Below are 22,780 nucleotides of genomic sequence, written 5' to 3'. Positions count from 1 at the left end.
GAAAACTCAGTATGGGGAATATTGGTGTAATAAGTTCAGAAGGATTTATTTATAAAAAGCAAGAGTGATTTTGTTTCTGAGTTTGTCATTCAGTAGTGCATAATTTGAAGTTAAAGAATCTTTTGGCTGGAGGAATTGGAGCTAATCATATTTTAGAATGTATTATTAAATAATTTTAATGGAGTCCTGGTGTGACACTGTAGGATAAGCATTGGACTGCTAAGTACAAGGTTGGTTCAAACCCACCAGCAGCTCCTTGGAAACCCTGTACAGGGTTGCTATGATTTGGAACTGACTCCACAACAGAAATGTTAAGAATAGGATAACATGCTGTAAAACACTTAAAGAAAAATCTATTTATTAATCTACAAGCATCTCCAGGAATTAGGAATAATGCTTACTAACTTTATATCTATACTGTTTAGAAGTATTAGAATAGTGAAAGGGATAAGGCGAAATGTTAGTGCATTCTTAAAATTGTAAATTTGTATAGAGTGTTGAAAAGAACAAGTCAATAAACTGTTTAATAAGTTTAGACTTTGCAACCAAGAAACTATAACTACATGAGCATACTGTTCTACTAGTGAGACACTTACTGTTAAGTGCTGTAGAGTCGGTTCCAACTCATAGCGCCCCTGTATAGGGTTTCCTAGGAGAGCCTGGTGATCTTAAACCGTCAATCTTGTGACTCAAACCAACCATGTAGTCCAGAGCATTAACCCACAGTGCCACACTAGAACGGAACTAAGGAAAAAAGGAGGGAAGAAGTGGAAGAAGGTGAGAGAGAGGGAGAAATATGCATAATAGAGATATAGATACAGACAAATTTAAACGTTGCAGTTGTGTGCTGTCCCGTTGGATTCGACTTATAGTAATCCTGTCATAGAGTGGCTGATGGGTTTGAACTGCCAAACTAGAGATTACCAGTCAAGTGCTTATCCTACAGTACCACATAGAGGTAAGGACTAGGAGGAGCAAAATTAAGGGAAAGGAAGAAAAAGGAAAGGAACTAGGAAGAGAAAAAGAATTAAAAAAGGGGGGGAGAGAAGAGGAAAGGGAAGAGAAGGGAAAGGAAAGGTGTTAAAGCAAACAATAAGAGAGGGAAGGGAACAAAATGAGAAATTATGAGAAAGGTGAAAGAAAAGGCAAAGGAAAGGAGGAATAGCAAGAAAAGAAGAGAAAGAAAGAAAGGGAAGAAAGAAAGAAAGAAAAAATCAGTTCAATTTATTAAAACCAGAAAGTCAGCTCTGAAATTTTTAAATAATATTGTAGTCGTCTTGTTGTTAAGACGCCTACAATATTATTTATTAGACGTTGAGTTGGTTCCGCCTCATTGCTGTTGTTGTTATGTGCCTTGGAGTCAGTTCCGACTCATAGCGACCCTGTACAGGGTTTCTTAGGCCGTAAATCTTTACGGGAGCAGAAAGCCTCATTTTTCTCCCGTGGGTCAGTTGGTAGTTTTGAACCGCTGACCTTGTGGTTCAAACCAACCTTTCAATCAAGCACAATAGCCTGCAGGGCCACACCAAGACTCCTAGGAGTCTTAATTGTGTATAATTATCAGATATTTTCCCTAAGAAGCTTTAAATCAATAATTTGAGAGAGAAATTATGTTGAAGTCAGCTTTCATATGTATAGACATGACTATACATACCGTCACTGTTACTTCACTTTATGCCTCATATTAGAGCTCATTTTGACTTCCATGTTTTCTACAGCTGCCATATCAAGGTTTTTTATTAAGCTGTGCATTTTGTTTGTTTCCTTGTTTATTTTTAATAATAACAATAATTTTTAACCTGTAAATTACATCTGTTGGCAAATTGCAAAAATAACACTTAAAGACATAGCAATCTGTTACTGTCAATATCAAAATATGCCCAAATAATCAATGAAACTTTCCATTGAAAGCAAGAACAGAAAACAACCAATATTCAAAAGTTGCAAATGTCCAAGGATTAAATTCACCTTTCAGATGTGTTTGGTTTGCATTCTATGATGCCTTTAGTTTTAAAAATGATTTCCTAAAATCATTTAAGATATTTTAGACAAGACTCTTCATGTAATCTGGTCATCCTGGGTTAAAATTCTCACAAGGTATTAAGAAAACTGGAACGCTTTAGATATTACAGATTTATAAATTTTTTGTCTAGATTGTGACATTCATGTATCGTTATTTTATCCCTCTTAGGTATTTGAGGATTTACTTTCTGGTTGTAATATGTATATCATATAACAGACACATCCCATTTCTGCATTTGTTTTGTAATAAAACCTAAAATACTCCTGAAAAAATACTTATCTTTCTCAGTCTTACAGTATGTAACCTGACGTCTCTCTCTTTCTGCTCAATGCTAGCATAGGTTTTTGCTTGCCAATGTATGGATGGAAACTGGAGGTGGGACTTGGGTGAAGTTTAAGCCCTATCTATCTAAATAATGACTGTTTATTTCATTAGAGCTAAGCATATGACTGTTAATGTCATAAAGAGGATAAAAGATACCTTTATTCTTGATCTTTATGTGTCCTTGAGAGTTTCAACTAGGTAGAATTTCAGTTCACGTTTGACTTCAAATAGCATCCATATAGAAATGCTTTCCAAGAAGCATCACATGATCTACCAAAGAAAGAAAAAGTCATTGTTGAATTATTTTTCCTTTTAAGAGATAACTGTTTAAACTAAACAATAAGATAATTAAAAAGGTAAAGTATGAAAACATTTTATTGTCATTGATTTTATTCTTCATATTATTTAAAAATCTTAAAATGAGGTGTATAAACATTCTTTGTTTTATTTTTACAAATACCATTGGGGGTAGCAGCGGTGGTGTGTTGTGGAGTCAGTTCATTCTGACTCATAGCAACTCTATATAGGATTTTCGAGGCTGTACATCTTTACGGGGGGAGAAAGATGAGGCTTTCTGCTCCCGTAAAGATGTACAGCCTCGGAAATCCTGTACAGGGTCGCTATGAGTTGGAACCAACTCCACGGCATATAACAATAACAACACATCTTTATGGGACCAAAAAGACTCATTTTTCTCCCACAGAACCACAGGTAGTTCAAACTGCTGACCTTGAGATTAGCAGTCTGACTCATAACCACTACACTACCAGAGCTCCTTACATATACAATAGTATGTTAATATGCATAGGAAAACAAGTGTGTGTCAAGATGCTTATATTCATCCTTAATGTTGGAAATAGTAAAATCAGCAAGAAATCATGATATGCCTTTCATTTGATGAGGAGTGAGTTGCTTTTGCTTGTTTTTGTCTTGTTTTTCTCTTGAGAATGTAGGAGAAAAAAATATTTTTGGTTTCTCTTTTACAATTTGTTTTTGTTGTTACTGTTGAGAATGTACTCAGCAGAACATACACCATGTTAACAAAATCTAATATAAAATCCAATGACATTGATTAGATTATTTGAGTTTTTCAACTACTCTCGTCCTCCTTTTCTAAGTTTCAGTTCAGTGAGTATGTTAGCTGGCAACACAAAACACTGTTCTTTCGATATAGTTCAGAATGAGAAATGGATTAGCACAAAATATTCTCAGTTGGCTTCCAAAATGTTCTGTATTTAAAAGTCTACTTTTCAAGTAACCACTGCATAAAGTCTTATTTATAATTATAATTCCATTCTCATAAGTATGTCAGCATGTAATTTGATTGAGATGACTTTTCTAATTGAAATATGTATTTAATAAACTGCAATTTAGTATTTAAATTGAATTGCTTTCTTTTTTATCAGTCACATCTTATTTTCAGTGAATAATACATAGTTGATCAGATTAGCTATACAATGTAAAAGTATCCTCCAGACCTTCTGTAGGGAAAATACATGGCAGTTAGCTTCAATAGTCACTGCCTACTTTGAGATGATATAGGGCAATTGTGCTGTTCTTATAGGGTTGCTATAAGTAGGAATCAACTCAACTAGAGAGCAATGGGTTTTTTTGTAATTATATGAGAAATGCTTGAGAATTGGGATAGGTAGATGATGGATAGATAGATAAATGCCAAACCAAAACCAAGCCCATCACAGTCAAGTTGATTCCAACTCATTGTGACCCTATAAGACAGAATAAAATGGTACTGTAGGGTTTACAAGGCTGTAAATCTTTAGGGAACCAGACTCCCATTTTTCTCCTATAGAGAAGCTGATGTTTAAACTTTTAACCTTTCAGTTAAGAGCTGAGTGTTCAACAATAGCACCATTATAGCTCTAAGACAGATAGATATATGTCCTTTGTCCTTATTGCAAGGAATGTGTATCTATATAGAAATGTAGTTCTACATAAAGTGAATACTAGGTGGTTTAGGCTGAGTTTCCAGTGATTGATCAAGGTAGGCTTCTGTATAGGCTAAAATAGTTAAGGGAAAGAATTAAACAGAACATTGGCATCAGAGTTGTTGTTTTTGTTATTCTGGAGAGTAGGTTTTGACTCACAGCAACCCTTATAGGGTTTCCAAGAAAGTGGGTTTGAATAGCCCACCTTGTGATTCAAACAAACTTTTCTGTCTAGTGCCTATCCTACAGTGCCACACCAGAACTCCATTATAGTAATATTTGGAAAAGAGGATAGGAAGAAAACTGAGAGGAAAAAAGAATTTTCTATTCTATTTGGAAATTGTACAGTGAGATTCAAATACTTCTGTTTGTAGGAAATTACACTAAAACTACAAAACAGCATTTTAAGAAACAATACTTATATAGAAGTCATGTGTTTTTACAGCTAAGTAGATAAAGGGGTGTATTAAAGAAACAGCATTCTAGCTAGGTTTGGTAAAACTACTCCAACTTTTTGATAGGCTTCTGGCCACTTATGATTCTACTTGTCTATCTACTTACAGGAGTTCTGGTGTGGCACTGTGGGTTAATGCACTGGACTGCAATGTCAGTTTGAACCACATGGTTGGTGGTTCAAGCTCACCAGCTGCTCCTTGGAAACACTACACAGGATCACTATGAGTCAGAGATGACTCAATGGCATTTAACAATAATAGCAATCTACTTATAGCTTGTCGACTTTTGCTTAAAAAAAAAAAAAAAAGAGCTATGATAAATTAGTCTTGTTATATAAATACAAACAAGATGTATTATGTTGCCTCTTATGAGGCAGAAATGTTTTCTGAACAGATTTTTAACTACTCATAGGAAAATAAAGATTTAGGTATAGGTATTTGTTGTTATTGTGCCATCGAGTTAGAATTAAATTGAAAAAAAAATTATAGAATTCATTGAATGAAAGCTGAAATATTTTGTGTGTGTGTGTGTGTCTTTTCCATCAGCAGGGAACCACTCCTGAAAAGATGGCAGGTGCTGTATAGTGTTTTAGCAAAGATTAAACTTGATAAGCTGTTTTTTGAGTAAGGGGAAACATTAAGACCAAACCCCTGAGACAAATAGAGAGATGTATGTGGTTTAGTTTTAATTTTTAAATGATCTGGGAAACCAATTAGAAAAGACATCGCTGATTATATAATAATTAGTGTGGATGAATATCTGCTTCTCAGAATAAATACTAAATTTCATTTATGCTGGTATCTGCATGGAAAAGAAGGGCCTTGCAGTGGCACTGTAGGATAAGCGCAGGACTACAAACCACAAGGTCAGTGGTTCTAGCCTACCAGCTGTTCCTTGGAAGATAGATAAGAGTCTCTGCTCCCCAAATATTTATTGCCTTGGAAAACCTATACTGGGTTACTATGAGTCAGTACCAACTTGATGGCACTTAATAGCAGCAACACTGAAAAGACCACCACTTGTGTGTCAGTTTGTTGGTTTGTGGTGGTTTGTGTGTTACTGTGATGTTGGAAGATTTTGGCACCAGCAGTGTGACTCATAGTGGACAGGTTTCATAGTGAAAGGTCAGCCTTGTGCTTCCAGATGAAGAGAGCAGAAAGAAGAAGAGGCAGACTAGCTACTAAAACCCTTCTGAATAGCAGTGGAACAAAGTCTGCTATAGTGCTAGAAGATTAAGTCCCCTTAGGGTATTATTGTTGTTGCTAAGCACCATGGAGTTAGTTGCAACTCATAGAGACCCTGTATAGGGTGTCTGAGAAACGGCTGGTGGATTTGAATCAAATACCTTGCCGTTGAAACTCACATTGCAGTCAAGTGCTTATCTAAAGCACCAAAAGGCACTTAAAATATGACTACAGAAGAGCAACCTTCTGAAAGTAGAATTAACCATAAAGATGTGTATGGGCTTTGGGGGCCTTCATTTGTTCTTCTCATTCTCAAAATGAGAGGAAATAGCTAAAAAAAATCCATTAATAATCAGAACATGGAATGTATACAATGTGATTATAGGAAAATTGGAAGTTGTGAAAAATAAAATGCAACACATGAAGATCAACATCTTAGACATTAGTGAGCTGAAATGGACTGGCATTAGTCATTGTAAATTGGACAATCATATGATATACTATGCCAGGAATGACAAATTCATTGCAAATACCTTTTATCAACAACATAAAAGGCAACTCTATACTTGGACATCACCATATGGAATACACCAAAATAATATTCCCTACATATGTGGGAAAAAAATGATGAAGAAACTCAATATCATCAGCCAAAATTTGGCTTGAGTTCGACTGTGGAATAGACAATTTATTACTAAAATGCTAGTTCAGGGTAATGCTGAAGAAAATTAGAAGTCCAAAAGAGTCAAAATATAATCTTGAATATACTCCACCTGAATTTAGCAACCACCTTTAACAGATTTGATGCATTAGACATTAATGATTGAAGACCAGAGGAGTTGTGGGGTGCCATCATACATAAAAAAAGCAAAGGATCATTGAAAAGACAGACAAGATGGTCAATTAGCATAAAACAGTGCACAAAGAAAATGTTCTACATCCTTTGGTGACTAGCATCTGGGATCGTAAAAAAAGCTCATGAGCAGCCATCTAAGCTGCAATAATTGGCCTCTCCATGTTTGGAAGAAAGAAGAGTGATGAGGACTGAAGATTGGAACCACTTAGCCCAGTAGACTAATGGAGAATGTGACCATCAGTCTCCATGACTCTAAGACCAGAAAAACTAGATGGCTACCACTACCAATGTAAAGGAATCATATTATAAGGTCTGATGGAGAATGAGAGAAAATGTGGAGCAAAACCCAAAATTACAGAAATAGACAGTGCTTACTGGTCAAAAAGAAACTGGAGTATCCTGGAACTATGGCTTTCCAGCACCCTTCAGGTCTGGAAAAAAAGTCACCCTCGTGACATAATATTCAGCCAAGCAGTAGCTACATATATAGGGTGAAAAACAACAGTAGTAAGGTATGCTCATCATGGAATGGCCAATCATTCAAAATCAAAAGAGCAACATTTACCTAAGGAAAAAGCTGAGAAGGGATGGGAAGGTCAGTGGAATGGAAATAGGAACCACAGGAAGGAAGTGAGCAAGTGTTGTTGCAGGGAGGGGATTGCAATCATTGATAGGAAACAAAGTGTATGATGCGTTGAATGTAAAAATGACAATCTTGTTTGGAAACCTTCACTTAATTCACAATGAAAAGCAACAAAACAAAACAACCCCCCCCCCCAAAAAAAAAAAAAACAGGAAGGAAAGAAAAGACAAAAATGGAGGATATCAGAAGAGACTCAGAAACTTGCTCTTGAGTGTAGAGAAGCTATAGCATCTGGAAAAAATGAGGAAGCAAAAGAGCTGAACAGAATATTTCAAAGGGCAACTTGAGAAGATAAAATATTATAATGAAATGTGCAAAGACCTGAAGTTAGAAAACCAAAAGGGAAGAAACACATACAGCATTTCTCAAGCTAAAGAACTGAAGAAAAAGTTTAAGTCTCAAATTGCAATTTTAAAGGATTCTATGAACAAAGTATTGAATGATTCAGGAAGCATCAAAAGAAAATGGAAGGAATACACGAAGTAACTGTGCCAAAAAGAATTGATCAGAGCTCACCTATTACAAGAGATAGCATCTGATCAATAATGATGGGATTGATGGAAGAAAACCAAGCTACACTGAAGACATTGGCCAAAAAAACCAAAAATTCTAAGTATTGACTGAATACCAACTGAAATACTTCTAGAGACTGATGCAGCACTCACTTGCCTATGTGAAGCAATTTGGAATATAGCTACGTATCCAAATGATTACAAAAGACCCACATTTATGCCCATTCCAAAGAAAGGTGCTCCAATGAAATACATACATCATTGAATAATATCATTGATAGCACATAAAATTTTGCTAAAGATAATTTGAAAACAGTTGAGCAGTGCATCTACAAGGTTGTTGTTGTTGTTAAGTGCCATTCAGTTGGTTCAGACTCATAGCGACTCTTTATAGGGTTTCTAAGGAGTGGCTGGTAAGTTTGAACCATTGACCTTGTGATTCAAACCAACCTTTTGTTCCAATGCTCATCCTACAGTTCCACACCAGGATTCCACATCTATAATGAACTTCCAGAAATTCAAGCTAGATTCAGAAGAGGACTTGGAATGAGGCATGTCATTGCTGCTGTCAGATGAATCTTGGCTGTAGGCAAAGAATATAAAAAATAGGCTTCTTGTTGTTAAGTACCGTGGAGTCGGTTCCAACTCACAGTGACCCTGCACAGGGTTTCCGAGGCTGTAAATCTTTACAGGAGCAGAATGCCTCATCTTTCTCCAGTGGAACCGCTGGTAGTTTCAAACTGCCAATCTTCAGGTTAGCAGCCCTATTCATAACCACTATGCAAAAGGATTTACTGTGTGGATCATAGCAAACTATGGATACCATTGTAAAGAATCAGTATTCCAGAATACTTAACTGAGTTCATGAGGAACCTGTACATAGAACAAGAGACAATCGTTAGAATAGAACAAGGGAATACTGAATGGTTTAAAATCAGGAAGAGTGTGTACCAGGGCTATGTTCTTTCACAATCCTTTTTCAATCTGTATGCTGAGCAAACAGTTTTCAGAAGTGTCAGGGGCCGGCCTCGACATGAGGGTTTGGTTCACGAAGGAGGGAGATGTGGTGGCGACAGCGACAGATAAAGAATACATACAAAGACGCAAAGAGAGAGAACACAAAACACCCTGAAACCAGAGTGGATGCGACACTGGCAGGCAGACCCTGGACTACCTGCATCGTGACCCCTGCAGGCGGTAAAGCACCGCCCTGCAAACCTTAACTCATGCCTTGCCAGCTATAATGCCTCACATGCCAGCCTTAACGCATGGGGGCTTCGGTCTGCGCCCCCATTTTATTTCGGGGAGGAGCTTTACACAAAGGAAGACGGGGTTTATTAAGATGGAGTACAGAAGTGAAATGTGATTAACCTTTCAAAACAGGACACCATGATTTACAGGAATCAAGTTCTAGAACATACATCACAAATTGTCTTGATAATCTAACCTCCTTAATTTTCCAGAAATTCAAGCAAATTATTATATGGTACTTTTCAGATTCGAATCCCAAGACCGCAACTTGGTTTCTCAAGCCTAATTACCATACCTATAGCACCTAATCTTGAATGGGGGAAGGTGAAAAGGATTGAAAGGAATGCCGCTGTGTTGGCTGCCAGGGCCAGGTCTGCAGGAGGAAGCAAAGTGAGGCACCTAGGTGAATGGGCTGCACCTGGAAGTGATTTAAGATGGCAGTCCTTTTGTTCTTTAAACAAAAACCTGGAAGTCACCAATCTACTTTGAGTTAATTCCTTGGGCAGCCTGGCTCCAGCAAACTTGTTTTAGGAACTTTCTACAGCCTCGGCTTTAGGAGCAGTTTTTTGTTTTAATATTTGTCCATGGGTATCAAGGGTTCATGTACTAAGTTAATATCAAACATAACTAAATAATTTGATAAAGAACAGTTTGGATGAGCTTGCCCCGTAGACAGAGTCTGTTCCTCAGAGAGATTTGTTCTTAGAACCTTACACACTGCTAACACAGTGGAGACATTGAGAGAGGCACATTAAGAAACCATTTTCTCAGAAGCTGCAATTACAGGGGTTCGAAGCATAGAGTGAATTAATAAAACTAAAGAGAATTATACAGAGCTAGCCCCACAGTGAGTTCGTAACAGTCAATGACCCAGGACGTTCAGAGGTTACTTCCTTGAGCCCACAGGGTCTCTGGCCAGCAGGTCGGAGCGCGGCCACGTGCTGGAATTTTCGTCCATGACACTGGTCCTCAGCACCCCAATACCTGCGGTCTGTAACACAGAAGTTGGATTATATGAAAAAAAAAAAATGTGGTTTCGGGATTGAATGAAAACTAGCAACCTGTGATATGCTGATTATACAACTTCCTTTGCTGGAAGTAAAGAGATTTGAAATACTTACTGATGAAGATCAAAGATTATGGATTTCACTTCAGTGTAAAGAAAATGGAAATTCTCACAACTTGATCACTAAATAACATGATGATAGAGAAAATATTTCATTTTGTTTGGATCCACAATCAACACTCATGTAAACAGTCATCAAGAAATCTAATGTTGTATTTCAGTAGGTAAATTTGCTGCACAAGACCTCTTTAAAGTGTTAAAAACAAAGATATCTGTTTGAGGGCAAAGGTAGGCCTGACCCAAGCCATAATTTTTCAATAATCTCATATGCATGTGGAAATGAGACAATGCATAAGAAATTCTTTAGAAGAATTGGTGCACATGAATTATGGTGTTGGTGAAGATTGTTGAAACTACCATGGACTTCCAGAACAAACATATCTCTGTTGGAAGAAGTACAGCCAGAATTGTCCTTAGAAGCTAGGATTGTGAGACTTCATCTCTTGTTTGGACATGTTGTCAGGAGGTATCAGTTCTTGGAAAATGACATCATGTTTTATAAAGTCTAAGGTCAATGAAAAAGAGGAAGACCCCCCAATGAAATGGATGGACAAAGTGATAGAAACAATGGGCTTCAATATAACAACTGTGAGGTTGGCAAAGTACTGGGCAGTGTTTCTTTCTGTTGTGCATAGGATTGCCATGAGTGGGAACTGATTCGATGGCACCTAACTACAACAACAGTACTGCAAAGAACATTTTCCCCAAGGCATAGAATGGTAAACAAATAAACAAACAAAAATTTCTAATAATGTCAGGCTATAAATTCCTAGATTTATAAATTTAATTTGTAATTTTTGAATTATCCTGTATAGACTTACACTTTTTATTATTAGTATCAAATATAAAATATGAGGGGCTGCCTATTATATGTAGAGCATTATGTACGTCGGACTATAGTTTATTTAGTTATGGTTGTACTATATTATTGCATTTAACCTTGACAAACAAATTTTCGCAACTCTTCTAAAAATGGAGGTTAGCTATTTGATCAAAGCTTTGGTTTTATTATAAAATGCCTCCTAGACATTACTATATAATCCTTGCACTCTATTCCTTCTACTTGTGGGTTATTACTTATTGCATTAGGGAAATTTGCTGCAAAACACCTCTTTGAAGTGTTTAAAGAGCAAAGATGTCAGTTTAAGGACTAAGGTGTGTTGACCCAAGTCATAGTATTTTGAATCATCTGATATGCAAGTAAAAGCTGGATAATGAATAAGGAAAACAGGGAAAAAAATGATCCATTTGAATTGGGGTGTTGGACAAGAATATTGAAAGGGACTTTTAGAAGAACAAACTAATCTGTTTTAGAAAAAATGCAGCCAGAAGGATGGCTAGATTTCTTCTCTCATATTTTGGCATGTTATTAGGAGGGACCTGTTCCTGTAGAAGGAAATCATGTTTGGCAAAGTGGAGGGTCATCGAAAAAGAAGAAGAGCCCCAATGTGATGGATTGACACAGTGGCAAAACAATGGGATCAAATGTAACAATAATTGTGAAGATGGCAATGTTTCATTCTATTGTACACAGGGTGCTATTAATCAGAACCACTTCACTGCACCTAAAAACAACAACACTTAGTGTTTTCATATGCTCTTAACTGAGACTGACTTTTAGAAGGATACATTCTTTCTTAAAAACAAATTTTATTTTACTCTTCAAGATGTAGACAGGACTTTGCTTATATTTATCTGATAAGTTTCTACGTTCTGTCTTTTTCTACTGAAAATAAATAATGGCACATTAAAAAAATATTGCCCTCTTCTCACATTTTATCATGCTAACTTTTAGTTATTAAATTCTGGGTTTCTTGAAATAGTTTATAACATATCATATTTTTTTCTAGGTTCTCCATATCGAGATAAAATAACCATAGCAATTCTTCAGCTTCAAGAGGAAGGCAAGCTGCATATGATGAAGGAGAAGTGGTGGAGAGGAAACGGTTGTCCAGAGGAGGAGAGTAAAGAGGCCAGTGCCCTGGGGGTTCAAAATATTGGTGGCATCTTCATTGTTCTGGCAGCCGGCTTGGTGCTCTCAGTTTTTGTGGCAGTGGGAGAGTTTTTATACAAATCCAAAAAAAACGCTCAATTGGAAAAGGTAAATGTCACTCTCTTACAATTGAAAACAATTGTGATTTTAATAAAACAACTATTTTTTATGTTTCCATCCAAGGGTTATGCTTAGAACTGTGACTGTTCATTGTCTTGTGCTATTTATTATACAGCAATGACTCACAAAGTACTCTATCTTAATGCTTAATTGTAGCAAGTTTTCAGGACATGTGATGTGATGGTTTCTCCTATTATTGAAGCCTGAAAAAAAGAGAAAGTTGCATCTGGAAGTTCATTGCAGTTAGTTTAATGGAGGAATCTAATTAATGAAGGAAGCAAAACCCAACAACTGTAATATGCAAGAATAAACATTTCTCTGCATATGAATATTTTCAGAAAAAATGGTTAGCAATTTTGAAATTAAAAAGTAAATGAAATATTTTATTTGAAGAATTTTAGTCCAATAACCTTTCATTTGAAAGTAACCATTCAAAGTAGAAAATCATAATTAGTTTCCTAGATGAATAAATATGTGAGATGTTTTGTGTGCCATTAGTGATAGTCTTAATGAGTCCTTTATTTTATATCTAATTACTAGAAGAAGGTATGTAAGCCTCAAAAATATTGACAGAATTTAATGTTTCCTTTGGATTTTAATACAGTTAGTCTTTTTCACAAAATGTCTTTGCATACATGAATTTTTTGTGACCTCATTTAGACTCTTTATTTCTGGTGCTATATTCCTTCCTTTTTATTATAAAGAAGTATAATCATAGAGAAATCTGTGTCTCAAATTGTGCTTGACACCTTTATCATTAATTGATAGCTCTGGACATGAAATAGCCACTTAAACATTATAAGTCTTCTGGTACTTTATTGATTTAATCTCTTTGTTTATAAACAGCACTTTTGTTTTAGTGAAACTCAACAGTTTCTAGGAATTAAATTTTAGACCCTGTGCAGAATGAAACTACATTCACTCTATCACTTAGAAACCCTTGTAAGTGATAAAATGAATAGCAGGACCATGATATTTCAAAAATTGTATCATACATAAATGCAAGATGAAAATATTCTGCTGATGTACTTTGAATCATTTGCATCTTTAAACAGATTTTTTGAAAACCAAGAATATTTTCCTTTGTTTTTAATAATTTGTATTATGTTTACGTATTCTTTCTGGAGTCAGAATTTTAGAAACATCATTTTAGTGTTGTTTTTTTAGTGCACACATAATACAATTCTTAGCTGTATTTCGATAGCTTCATTCTATGTATGATACTAAGTCAATCAATGAACACTTTAGACAATCACACAATTTATTTTCCCACAACATTTAAGAGGGCTGTGTATGTTGATTTGATTAGATTCTATTTCTTATATGTTGTGACTAGTCATTAAGTCATTAAATACGTATTTTAATACTATAGTTGTTTTGAAATAAAATTCTAAGGACTAACCAAAGAACAATCTTAATTTATCAACTTCCATTTTTATTAATTGTTGTTGTTAAGTGCTATTGAGTCGATTCCGACTCACGGTGACCTGTATAGGGTTTCCAAAGAGTAGCTAGTGAATTTGAACCACTGACCTTCTAGTTCAAATTGGCCTTGTGGTCTAGTGCATTATCCCATAGCACCACACTAGGACTCCGTGTTCATTAACAATCATCAAGAAATGTAAAATCAATTTGGTTACTAAAGGCTTTAAATTAGTTCAAACATTATAGCTGGAATTTGGGTTTTCCAGTAGAAATCTCAAATCCTCCTTAAAGCTCAGTACAAAAAAAGGTAATTTATCACTTGAAAAAAATGTAGTGTTCTATTAGCTGTGTCCTTTACATATAATTATAACTAAAAGATCTTTTATACACATTCTATTTAAAACAAAATAAAGATTGTAAAATTTGATTTCTTAAAATAACCTGTTTCATTGCTATAAATAATTTAGTTGGATTTTACATATAAACCAGCTCTCATGATATTCTATGAACTGAGTTTTATAAATATGACCTTTTAAAAAATAAAAGAATATTAATGTAATTTTTTTTTTATCAAAACAGATAACTAAAACACAAAATTGAAAGAAACAATTGCATTTATTTTACATGAATATTATGGTCACAGTCCAGTACACCTTAACCCACTATTTTATTTGTATTTCTTTCTACATGTATCCCTCTATTAGACTGTTAATACTTTAGGAGTGTATTTCTATCCTCAGGGAATCCAACAGTGTCAAGTGTATAATACTTATTTTTTCCTATTTAGCTAAATTTATAATAAAGTTTAATCTAGTTACTTACTTAGAAAGCTTACCATAAAAAAATAAAAAAAGAGCTTATGTTTCAATGATGGTAAATTATATAATTACAGGTTTACTAGACCTGACCTATTTTACTTATCTTGATAATTTATTTTATAATTATCATAATTATTATAAATAAACTTGGGCTCAATTTATCTTCATTTTTCCTGAGGAACATGTTACTAGGTTGAATTATACAGCTGTTTAACACCTTACTTAAATTATTAAAATTAGTCACATAATGTTCCTAGAATTTATCATTAGATATGCATGAAGATATACAGAAATTCACAGTTTATTTACACTATCACAATAATATTTTAACTTAGATTTTGATAATAAGCACTTGTGAAATTATTCATTTATTCAACAAATATTTATTGGGTCCCAAATATACAGTAAATTATGTTTGGCAACTTTAAGAATAAACAAGGATTTATTAGTCTAGTCGCAATTTCAGTCCTACAGTGCTTTGATATTTTTTCTTCTTTTTCCTCCTTCTTTCCAGTATTATTAAAAAGAACAAATGTAATTTCTTTTCTTTACCAAAATAACCTGGATGATATATGCACTTCAGGGAGAAAATTTAAGAATAGCAAATATACTTTCAAGACAAATCTTAACTTTTGATGATGATGTGGTCAGATTTGTATTTATTTTTATTATTATTTTAAATGTAAAAACAAAATGTCGTTTAGAGCACAGTTTGTGAAATATTCACCTAAAACAAACAGCTTTTGATCATGTCTCTTTTATATTTACCTTTTGTTTGATAATTAAGAGTAGTTTAAGAATGTGTCATTTTAAAATGAAGGTAGTTTAAATATAATAATAGAAAATAAAGGTGAAATATGTAGACATTATAAAACTAAAAAACTAAATTGCATTCCTTTCAGATGACCACAAGATGGTGTATTGCATTTTTTGTACTAAATGGTTTTAATTTTGATGCAAATGTCAATAGATCAAAAATGCATTGCTTTTTATTTATTCAAATTTCATAATGGTTGTTTTTCTGATTTTCAAACTTATGGCTTCATCATTTGGAATGATATTTTAAGTATTTGTCTTATCTGATTGTGTCTTTAAAAAGAAAATTATTGTGATTTGAGTGAGAGCTTACAGAGCAAATTGATTTTCCATTTAACAATTCAGACACACTTTGTTCCTGACCTTGACTTTAATCCCCACAATGCAACAGCACTCTTCCCACCTCCTCCATGTTTTTTATTTCCATGATTTCTTCTTTGCTATCCCTTTCTGCCTTCTGAGTTTTATCCCTGGGCAAATGTTGCCCCTTTTATTTCAAAGTGCAGTACACACCACCTTGTGTCTGATTGTGTTTTAATAGGCAACTAATCGACATGTGCATTTTCTAATTTGTTTTTTGTGTGTATGTCTTATCTTTTTCTTGATGTCAAATAGACTCTGATTTAAGGGTCATTCAGCAATCTAGGAAACTATCATGCACCTGAGAAAATCATCCGTACATTTCAGGTGGATTTGTTTGAAGGAATTTGTTGGCCCTTTTCCAAATCTTATTTATAGCTGAAATAAAATAATTAATACACAAAACTATAATTATGGTAAAATATGATCTTTTTCTGAGTCTTGATGTAGTGCTGCAAGATAATGCACTGGACCACAAGGTATGCAGTTCAAATCCACTAGCCGCTATTTGGAAACCCTATGGGTTTTCCTATGGGTCCCTATGGGTCGGAACGGACTTGATGGCAGTTGACAACAACAACAACAACAATGGTCTTTTTAGACATAATTTATAAATGATTGTAATTGTTTTGCTTTTTATAAAAATATTGCATTACCTAATTGTAGTTTATTCATGGATATTTAAAATTGGTCATCATTTCTTAAATATTTGAATATGTCCTCTTATTAAGGGTACATATAATTCTACTTTATTTTGAAGTCCAGAAAGAACAGTAACATAACAGTTTTATTTTCTTTCCCATGAAATGTGAAAGTATTTGCCTGTACAAATCATTTTTATTGAACTGCTTAAACATGAATCTTTGAGTTCTCAGATGTGAACAATCTTTTAAAATAAACTTGATATATAATATATAGTTCCTTTGGTTCACTGTCAGGTGGAATTGACTCATCAGCAATTGTTGTTGTTTTCAATACTCAATAATAAATTAAATATAATAAAAATACTTCAGAAATAAAACAATTATTATTCAGTTTTGAATTTGTAAGATATGTGTCCCCATATCAGACATAAAGTTCTGCTTGGACTTTGCTCTAAGATGATCGAATTATATTTTAGAACTAAATGGTGTTATTGTTTCTAGAACACAGTCCATTTTAGTTAGTATATTTATTTATATTATAACCATTGGGAAATCATATAGAAAATAATCCCTATGTAATATTTTTACAGTCACTGAATTTTTTTTTTTTTTTTTGAAGATTTAAGGACCTATAGAATGTCCTTCAGACTACAGCTAAATAACATAAAACAATAGTGGTAGTGGTGGTGGTTGTGTGCTTTTGAGTCCGTTCCAACTTATAGCAATCTGCATAGGGTTTCCTAGGCTGTAAATCGTTCTCCTATGGAGTTGATGGTGGATTCAAACTGCTGATCATGCAGTTTGCAGCCTGATGTATAACCCGTTAACTACTAGGGCTCTTTAAACAGCTATTGTTGTTGTTGTGTGCTGTGGAGTCGGTTCTGACTCACAGTGACCCTGTACAGGGTTTCCAAAGCTATAAATCTTTATGGGAGCAGAGAGCCTCATCTTTCTCCTGCAGAACAGCTGGTAGTTTCAGAACAGATGACCTTGAGGTTCACAGCCTGATTCATAACCTAGAGACAAAAATAAATGAAACATTGCAATTTAGATCATCACTGAACTGTGATTCACAAGGTCAGCAGTTCAAATCCACCAATTACTCCTCAGAATCCCTATACAGGGTCACTATGAGTTGGAACCAACTCAACAGCACTTAACATCACAACAAAAACAACAACAAGAAGAAAGAGTGATTGTAGTTTGAGCCTAAAAAGCTAGAGATCAAGAATGAAAGACAGTTCATTAGGAAAACACTTTTTAAAGCTGGTTGAATATGTGTTTTATTTTTTTATTTAACTTTATATTGTGAAATAAGTGAAGGTTTAAAGATAAAATCATCAATTTTCCATTCAACTCATTATACACGTCGCTTCATATCAATGATTGTAATCCTCTCCATGAAACAACAATTATCTCACTTTCTCCCTGTGGTTCCTATGTCCATTCTACCCACCTTCCCATCGCTTCTCAAATGTGTCCTTAGGTAAATGTTGCCCTTTTCATTTTGAATGATTGACCATTCCATAGCAAGCATACCCGGTGTTGCCTCCTTTTATATCTATCTGCTGCTTTACTGAAAATGGGGCCTTCAGGATGACTTCTTTTCCAGATCTGAAGGGTGGTTCAAGAACCATAGTCTCAGGTTCCTCCAGTCTCTTTCTGACCAGAAACCCCATCTTCTTTCTTAAAAAAAATATTTATGAGTTTTGTTCTACATTTTCTCCTACTCTATCCAGTCCCTTCTAATTTGATCCCTTTCAGAGTCATTGGTAGTGGTAGCCCAGTGCCGTCTAGTTCTTCTAGTTTCAGAATCACGGAGATTAATGTTCACATGTTTCATTAATCCTTTGGTCTGATTCCAAGCATTTTCAGTTCTCATCACTCTTCTTTCTTTTGCACATGGAGAGACCCATAGCTGCATCTTAGATTGCCACTTATCAGTTTTTAATATCGCAGATGCCACTCACTACAGTGGATTTCAGAACATTGTCTTTGTGGACTATATTATGCAAACTGATCATGGTGTCCCCTGAGACCCCAGGAACAGCAACTGATTGCCTTAAGATGTTTGATATTATCTAACAAGTTTCCATCATTTTGCCTGTCGTATGCTCTAATGAATACAACAGGAGTCTTGGTGTGGCGCTGTGGGTTAATGCACTGGACTGAAAGGTCAGTTTGAAATGCAAAGTCAGTGGTTCAGTTCTCCAGCTGCTCCTCGGAAATGCTATACAGGGCTGCTATCAGTCGGAATGGACTCAATGGCACTTAATAACAACAACAAATGATCCACTGCATTCATAGTTGTGTTTGCAGGAACAATGAAACCCCCTATACAAAGATCCTCTTTCAAACTTTTATATATTTGTGTGATATGTAATGTAAATACATATAAATCCTACTCTTGCTCTCATACTCATTTAGACTTTGTTTCTGTCCATGTATCTACTTGCAGAACATTTTTGTTCCAAAATTGTGTCTAGCATTATTTGCCTCTATCCCTTTTAGCCCTTGAATAGCTCCTGTTGTATTCACCTATCTTCATCATTCTTCTGCCTGCCTCCCTCTTCTTGTATATTGCCCTTCCCCTTCTTGTATATTTCCCTCCCCATCACTCAAGTTAACATGTGTGTACCCTCTAGCCAAGGAATTACTCTCCTATTCCTTCAACCCCTGATAACCACCAAAAATGTTTATTTTAGTATGAAAACTGTTTCTTGAGTTTTACAATACTGGTTTCATACAAAATTTGTCCTGTGATTGGCCAATTTCAGTCACCATAATGTCCTTCCAGGTTCCTCCTTGCTGTGAAATGTTTCACAGATTCATCATTATTCTTCATTGTTGCATAGTACTACATTGTGTGTTTGTACCAAAGTTTGTTTGTCCATTCTTCCACTGATGGGCATTTAGACTGTCTTTATCTTTTTTCTATTGTAAATAGTGCTGTGATGAACATTGGTGAGCATATGTCTACTCATATCCTGTCTCTTATTTCTTGTGGATATATGCCAAGTAATGGCATTGCTGGGTCAAACAGTATTTTTATTTTCAATTTTTCAAGGAATACCATTTTTCAAATTTTCAAGGACTGCCATTTTCACAGCGGCTGAACTCTTTTACAGTCCCACCAGTAATGTAGGAGAGTCCAAGTCTCACCACACGCTCACCAACATTTGTTGTTTTCTGTTTTGTTTTGTTAACTTTGCTATTAATGCTGACATTAGATGATATCTCTTTATTGTTTAGCATGTGTTTCTTGGAAGCAGAAGAATAAAAACAGATTGTTCACAAATCCCTATACACAAATTGCTCAACATAGTTGAAAATGAAGGTTATTGTTGTTGTTAAGTACCATGGAGTCGATTCTGACTCATAGTGACCCTGCCCAGAGTTTCTGAGGCTATAACTCTTTACAGGAGCAGAAAGCCTCATCTTTCTCCCACGGAATTGCTGGTAGTTTCGAACTGCCGACCTTGAGGTTAGCAGCCCGATTCATAACCATTATGCTACCAGAGCTCCTTCAAAATGAAGGTAGTACTATGTAATACCAAAGAAAAGCAAACAAACCATAGCATTGATCTGAGTCATAGCAACGTGATAGGACAGAGTAGAACTGCCTCATAGTGTTTCCAAGGCTCTAAGTCTTTATGGGAGCAGACCGCCATTTCTTTATTCCACTGAGCATCTGTTAGGCTGGAACTACCCACCTTTCAGTTAGCAGCTAAGTGCTTTACCACTGTGCTACCAGGGTTCCTACTTTGAAATAGTCTCATAAATTACTTCTTAGAATGCTGAAGTATTAGTTCTCAAAAAACATTGTTCTTTAAAAGACGTAATTTAGTAGATAAACTGTAGGAATGCAAACACTATTATAAATCATCAGTAAAGATTATTTTTCAATATTTTGCCTTTTTTTTTCCCAAGTAGGGCCTATTCACAAACTGCAAAATAATGATCCATTCCATTAATTACATCCTATTACTGTGTAGAAATTTTAGCCATTTAACTTTTCAAAGTTAAAGTTCTAAATAAATTTCTAATCTAAGAAAACAGCTACAAGGGGCTCATTTCTTAGGTTGAAATCTGTAAGAAAATTTTGGATAGATGGTCAGCTTTGTAATGACTTTATATAATTACCTTTCTATGAAAGCAGGGTGTCTCTAAACGTCCACTGATGACCTATATAAGCACTAAATGACTGATATTTAAAAATATTCCTACATGTGAATGTAAAATCATACTATAAAACAAGGTGCTAATTTTTATTCTTATTCAATTAATTCACTTTCAACTAAGCAAAATTATTTTCAAATAATTAATTTAATCCTCACTTTTTTATCCCAACAAATATTTTAAAATTAAGATTATAGGTTGACAGCTATCTATTCTGTAACTGTATTTTTATAAACAGTTTTTGAAGTATCTCATTTTAATATAAAACAACACTGTAAATATTGCACAAGTGAGGACAGAATATGCCTCAGGGGCCAAGTGCACTTCCTCTAATGTCAAAGAAGCCTAGTCTAATACTATTTGCACTATATCATATTGCACTCAAGCTGTTGTTGCTTTTATTGTGTGCCGTTGAGTCAGTTCTGACTCACAGCCACCCTATATAGGGTTTCTGAGATCTGCTGGTGGGTTTCCGCTGTTGACCTTGTGGTTACCAGCTAAGTGCTTATCCTACAGCGCTATACCAGGGTTCACATATTCATGCAGAAAAAACAAAAATGTTTTTTTCTTGATGGCATCCTATCCTGAATTGACATGGAAAAAACATGCATTAGGAGTCTTGCATGAATAAACAATCTGTGAGTTTACATCGTATCTACAAACCAAACCCAAACCCACTGTCACTGAGTCAATTCTGACTCATAGTGACTCTGTATAGGGGTTCCTGAGACTAAAAATCTTCATGGGACTAGAAAGCGTCATCCTTCTCCTCTAGAGTGGCTGGTGAGTTTGCACTGTTGGCCTTGGGTTAGCAGTCTGCTAATTACCAGACTCCAGTACCACCATGGCTTAATTTCTCTGACATAAGCACTGTCTAGGTACATTCATTTTCTCTCCTTGGGTCTCGATACCAAGCATGGGATTTTTAATAAAAGAGGCTTGAGATCATATTCCAACTTAACTCAGATTTGGATAAAGTTACTTTCTTTTTGTAAATTTCTAAAAAAAAAAAATAAATATATGAATGGGGTTTAGAATACCCCAAAAACAAAATTGTTGTAAGAATTAAAAGTTACTATACATAAAGCTTTTTGTGTGCACCCAGCATGTAGTAAGCAACTGTTGCTATATCATATTATTATTTCTACAGCTAATATATTTTAACTGTTGGCCTGAAGGGAAAAAGTGATTTCCTGGAATTAAGCATTAGTTATTTGGTTATGTATATGTATACATACTTTGAAAAATTGTATCACTTAGACTACAAGCAAGAATGTGATGATTAACATGACTTTTTCTTAAAATGCACTTCACAGTTGTATTGATGAAAATGGTGTTGAAGCTTGTCAGACCTTATTTATTGATTTCTGAAGTTTAAGAATGGGATGTGTAGAAATGTATAACGATGCTCCATTTTTTTCTGTCTTATTGTATTTGAAAAATGCATTATGAGGATATTTGGCAACTATTTCTGACAATATTTTAATCTCTGATTATATGTTTATCACTGAAATAATCTAAATTGAAGCCTAGCATTCTTTGTTAATTTTACTAAGTGGAAAAGAAATGCATTTATTTTTCCCCCCATAAATTGTACCTGTCTGCTTTATTATTTAACATTCAAAAATAAACATTTATTAAGAATGTTGTTGTGAAGTGCCATGGAGTTGGTCCTGACTCATAGCGACCCTGTATTTTTCCAAGGAGTGGCTGGTGAGTCTGAATCACTGACTTGCTGGCTCAAACCGACCTTGCAGTCCAGTGTTTTAACCAACAGCGCCACACCAGGATTCCTTATTAAGAATTGTTAAATTATTGTTAAGTACTGTGGAGTCAGTTCTGACTCATAGCGACCTTGCAAAGGGTTTCCAAGGAGTGGCAGGTGAGGTTGAGCCAACGACCTTGAGGTTCAGACCCACCTTGAAACCCAGGGCATTAACCCGCAGGGCCAGAATAGATTACAGGAAAAAGGCTTAGTTGAGGATCATCTGCTAAAAAAGCAGGATCTTAATCAATGAAGGGATCGTGGAATGGAAGCAAGATACTAGGGTTACTGTCTTAGCTATAATAGCATTAGTTATGTGTTTGGTTATGTGCATGGCTT

The 22,780-nt window shown here is 35.0% G+C and overlaps 1 protein-coding gene across 3 annotated transcripts in view; it reads left to right on the top strand.

Annotated features, from left to right (window-relative positions):
- GRIK2 (glutamate receptor, ionotropic, kainate 2) overlaps window positions 1–22,780 on the top strand; it is a 960,410-nt gene that overhangs the window by 931,037 nt on the left and 6,593 nt on the right. For all 3 annotated transcript variants that reach the window (XM_006865837.1, XM_006865838.1, XM_006865839.1), the window contains exon 15: window positions 12,172–12,422. In XM_006865837.1, the coding sequence (XP_006865899.1) occupies window positions 12,172–12,422 (251 nt within the window). The remainder of the gene's footprint in view (window positions 1–12,171; window positions 12,423–22,780) is intronic.

This window comes from Chrysochloris asiatica, unplaced genomic scaffold, assembly GCF_000296735.1.
Source record: "Chrysochloris asiatica unplaced genomic scaffold, ChrAsi1.0 scaffold00084, whole genome shotgun sequence".
Classification (NCBI taxonomy): domain Eukaryota; kingdom Metazoa; phylum Chordata; class Mammalia; order Afrosoricida; family Chrysochloridae; genus Chrysochloris; species Chrysochloris asiatica.
The sequence above is the reverse complement of the archived record's forward strand: the minus strand, read 5'-3'. Positions and strand labels throughout refer to the sequence as shown.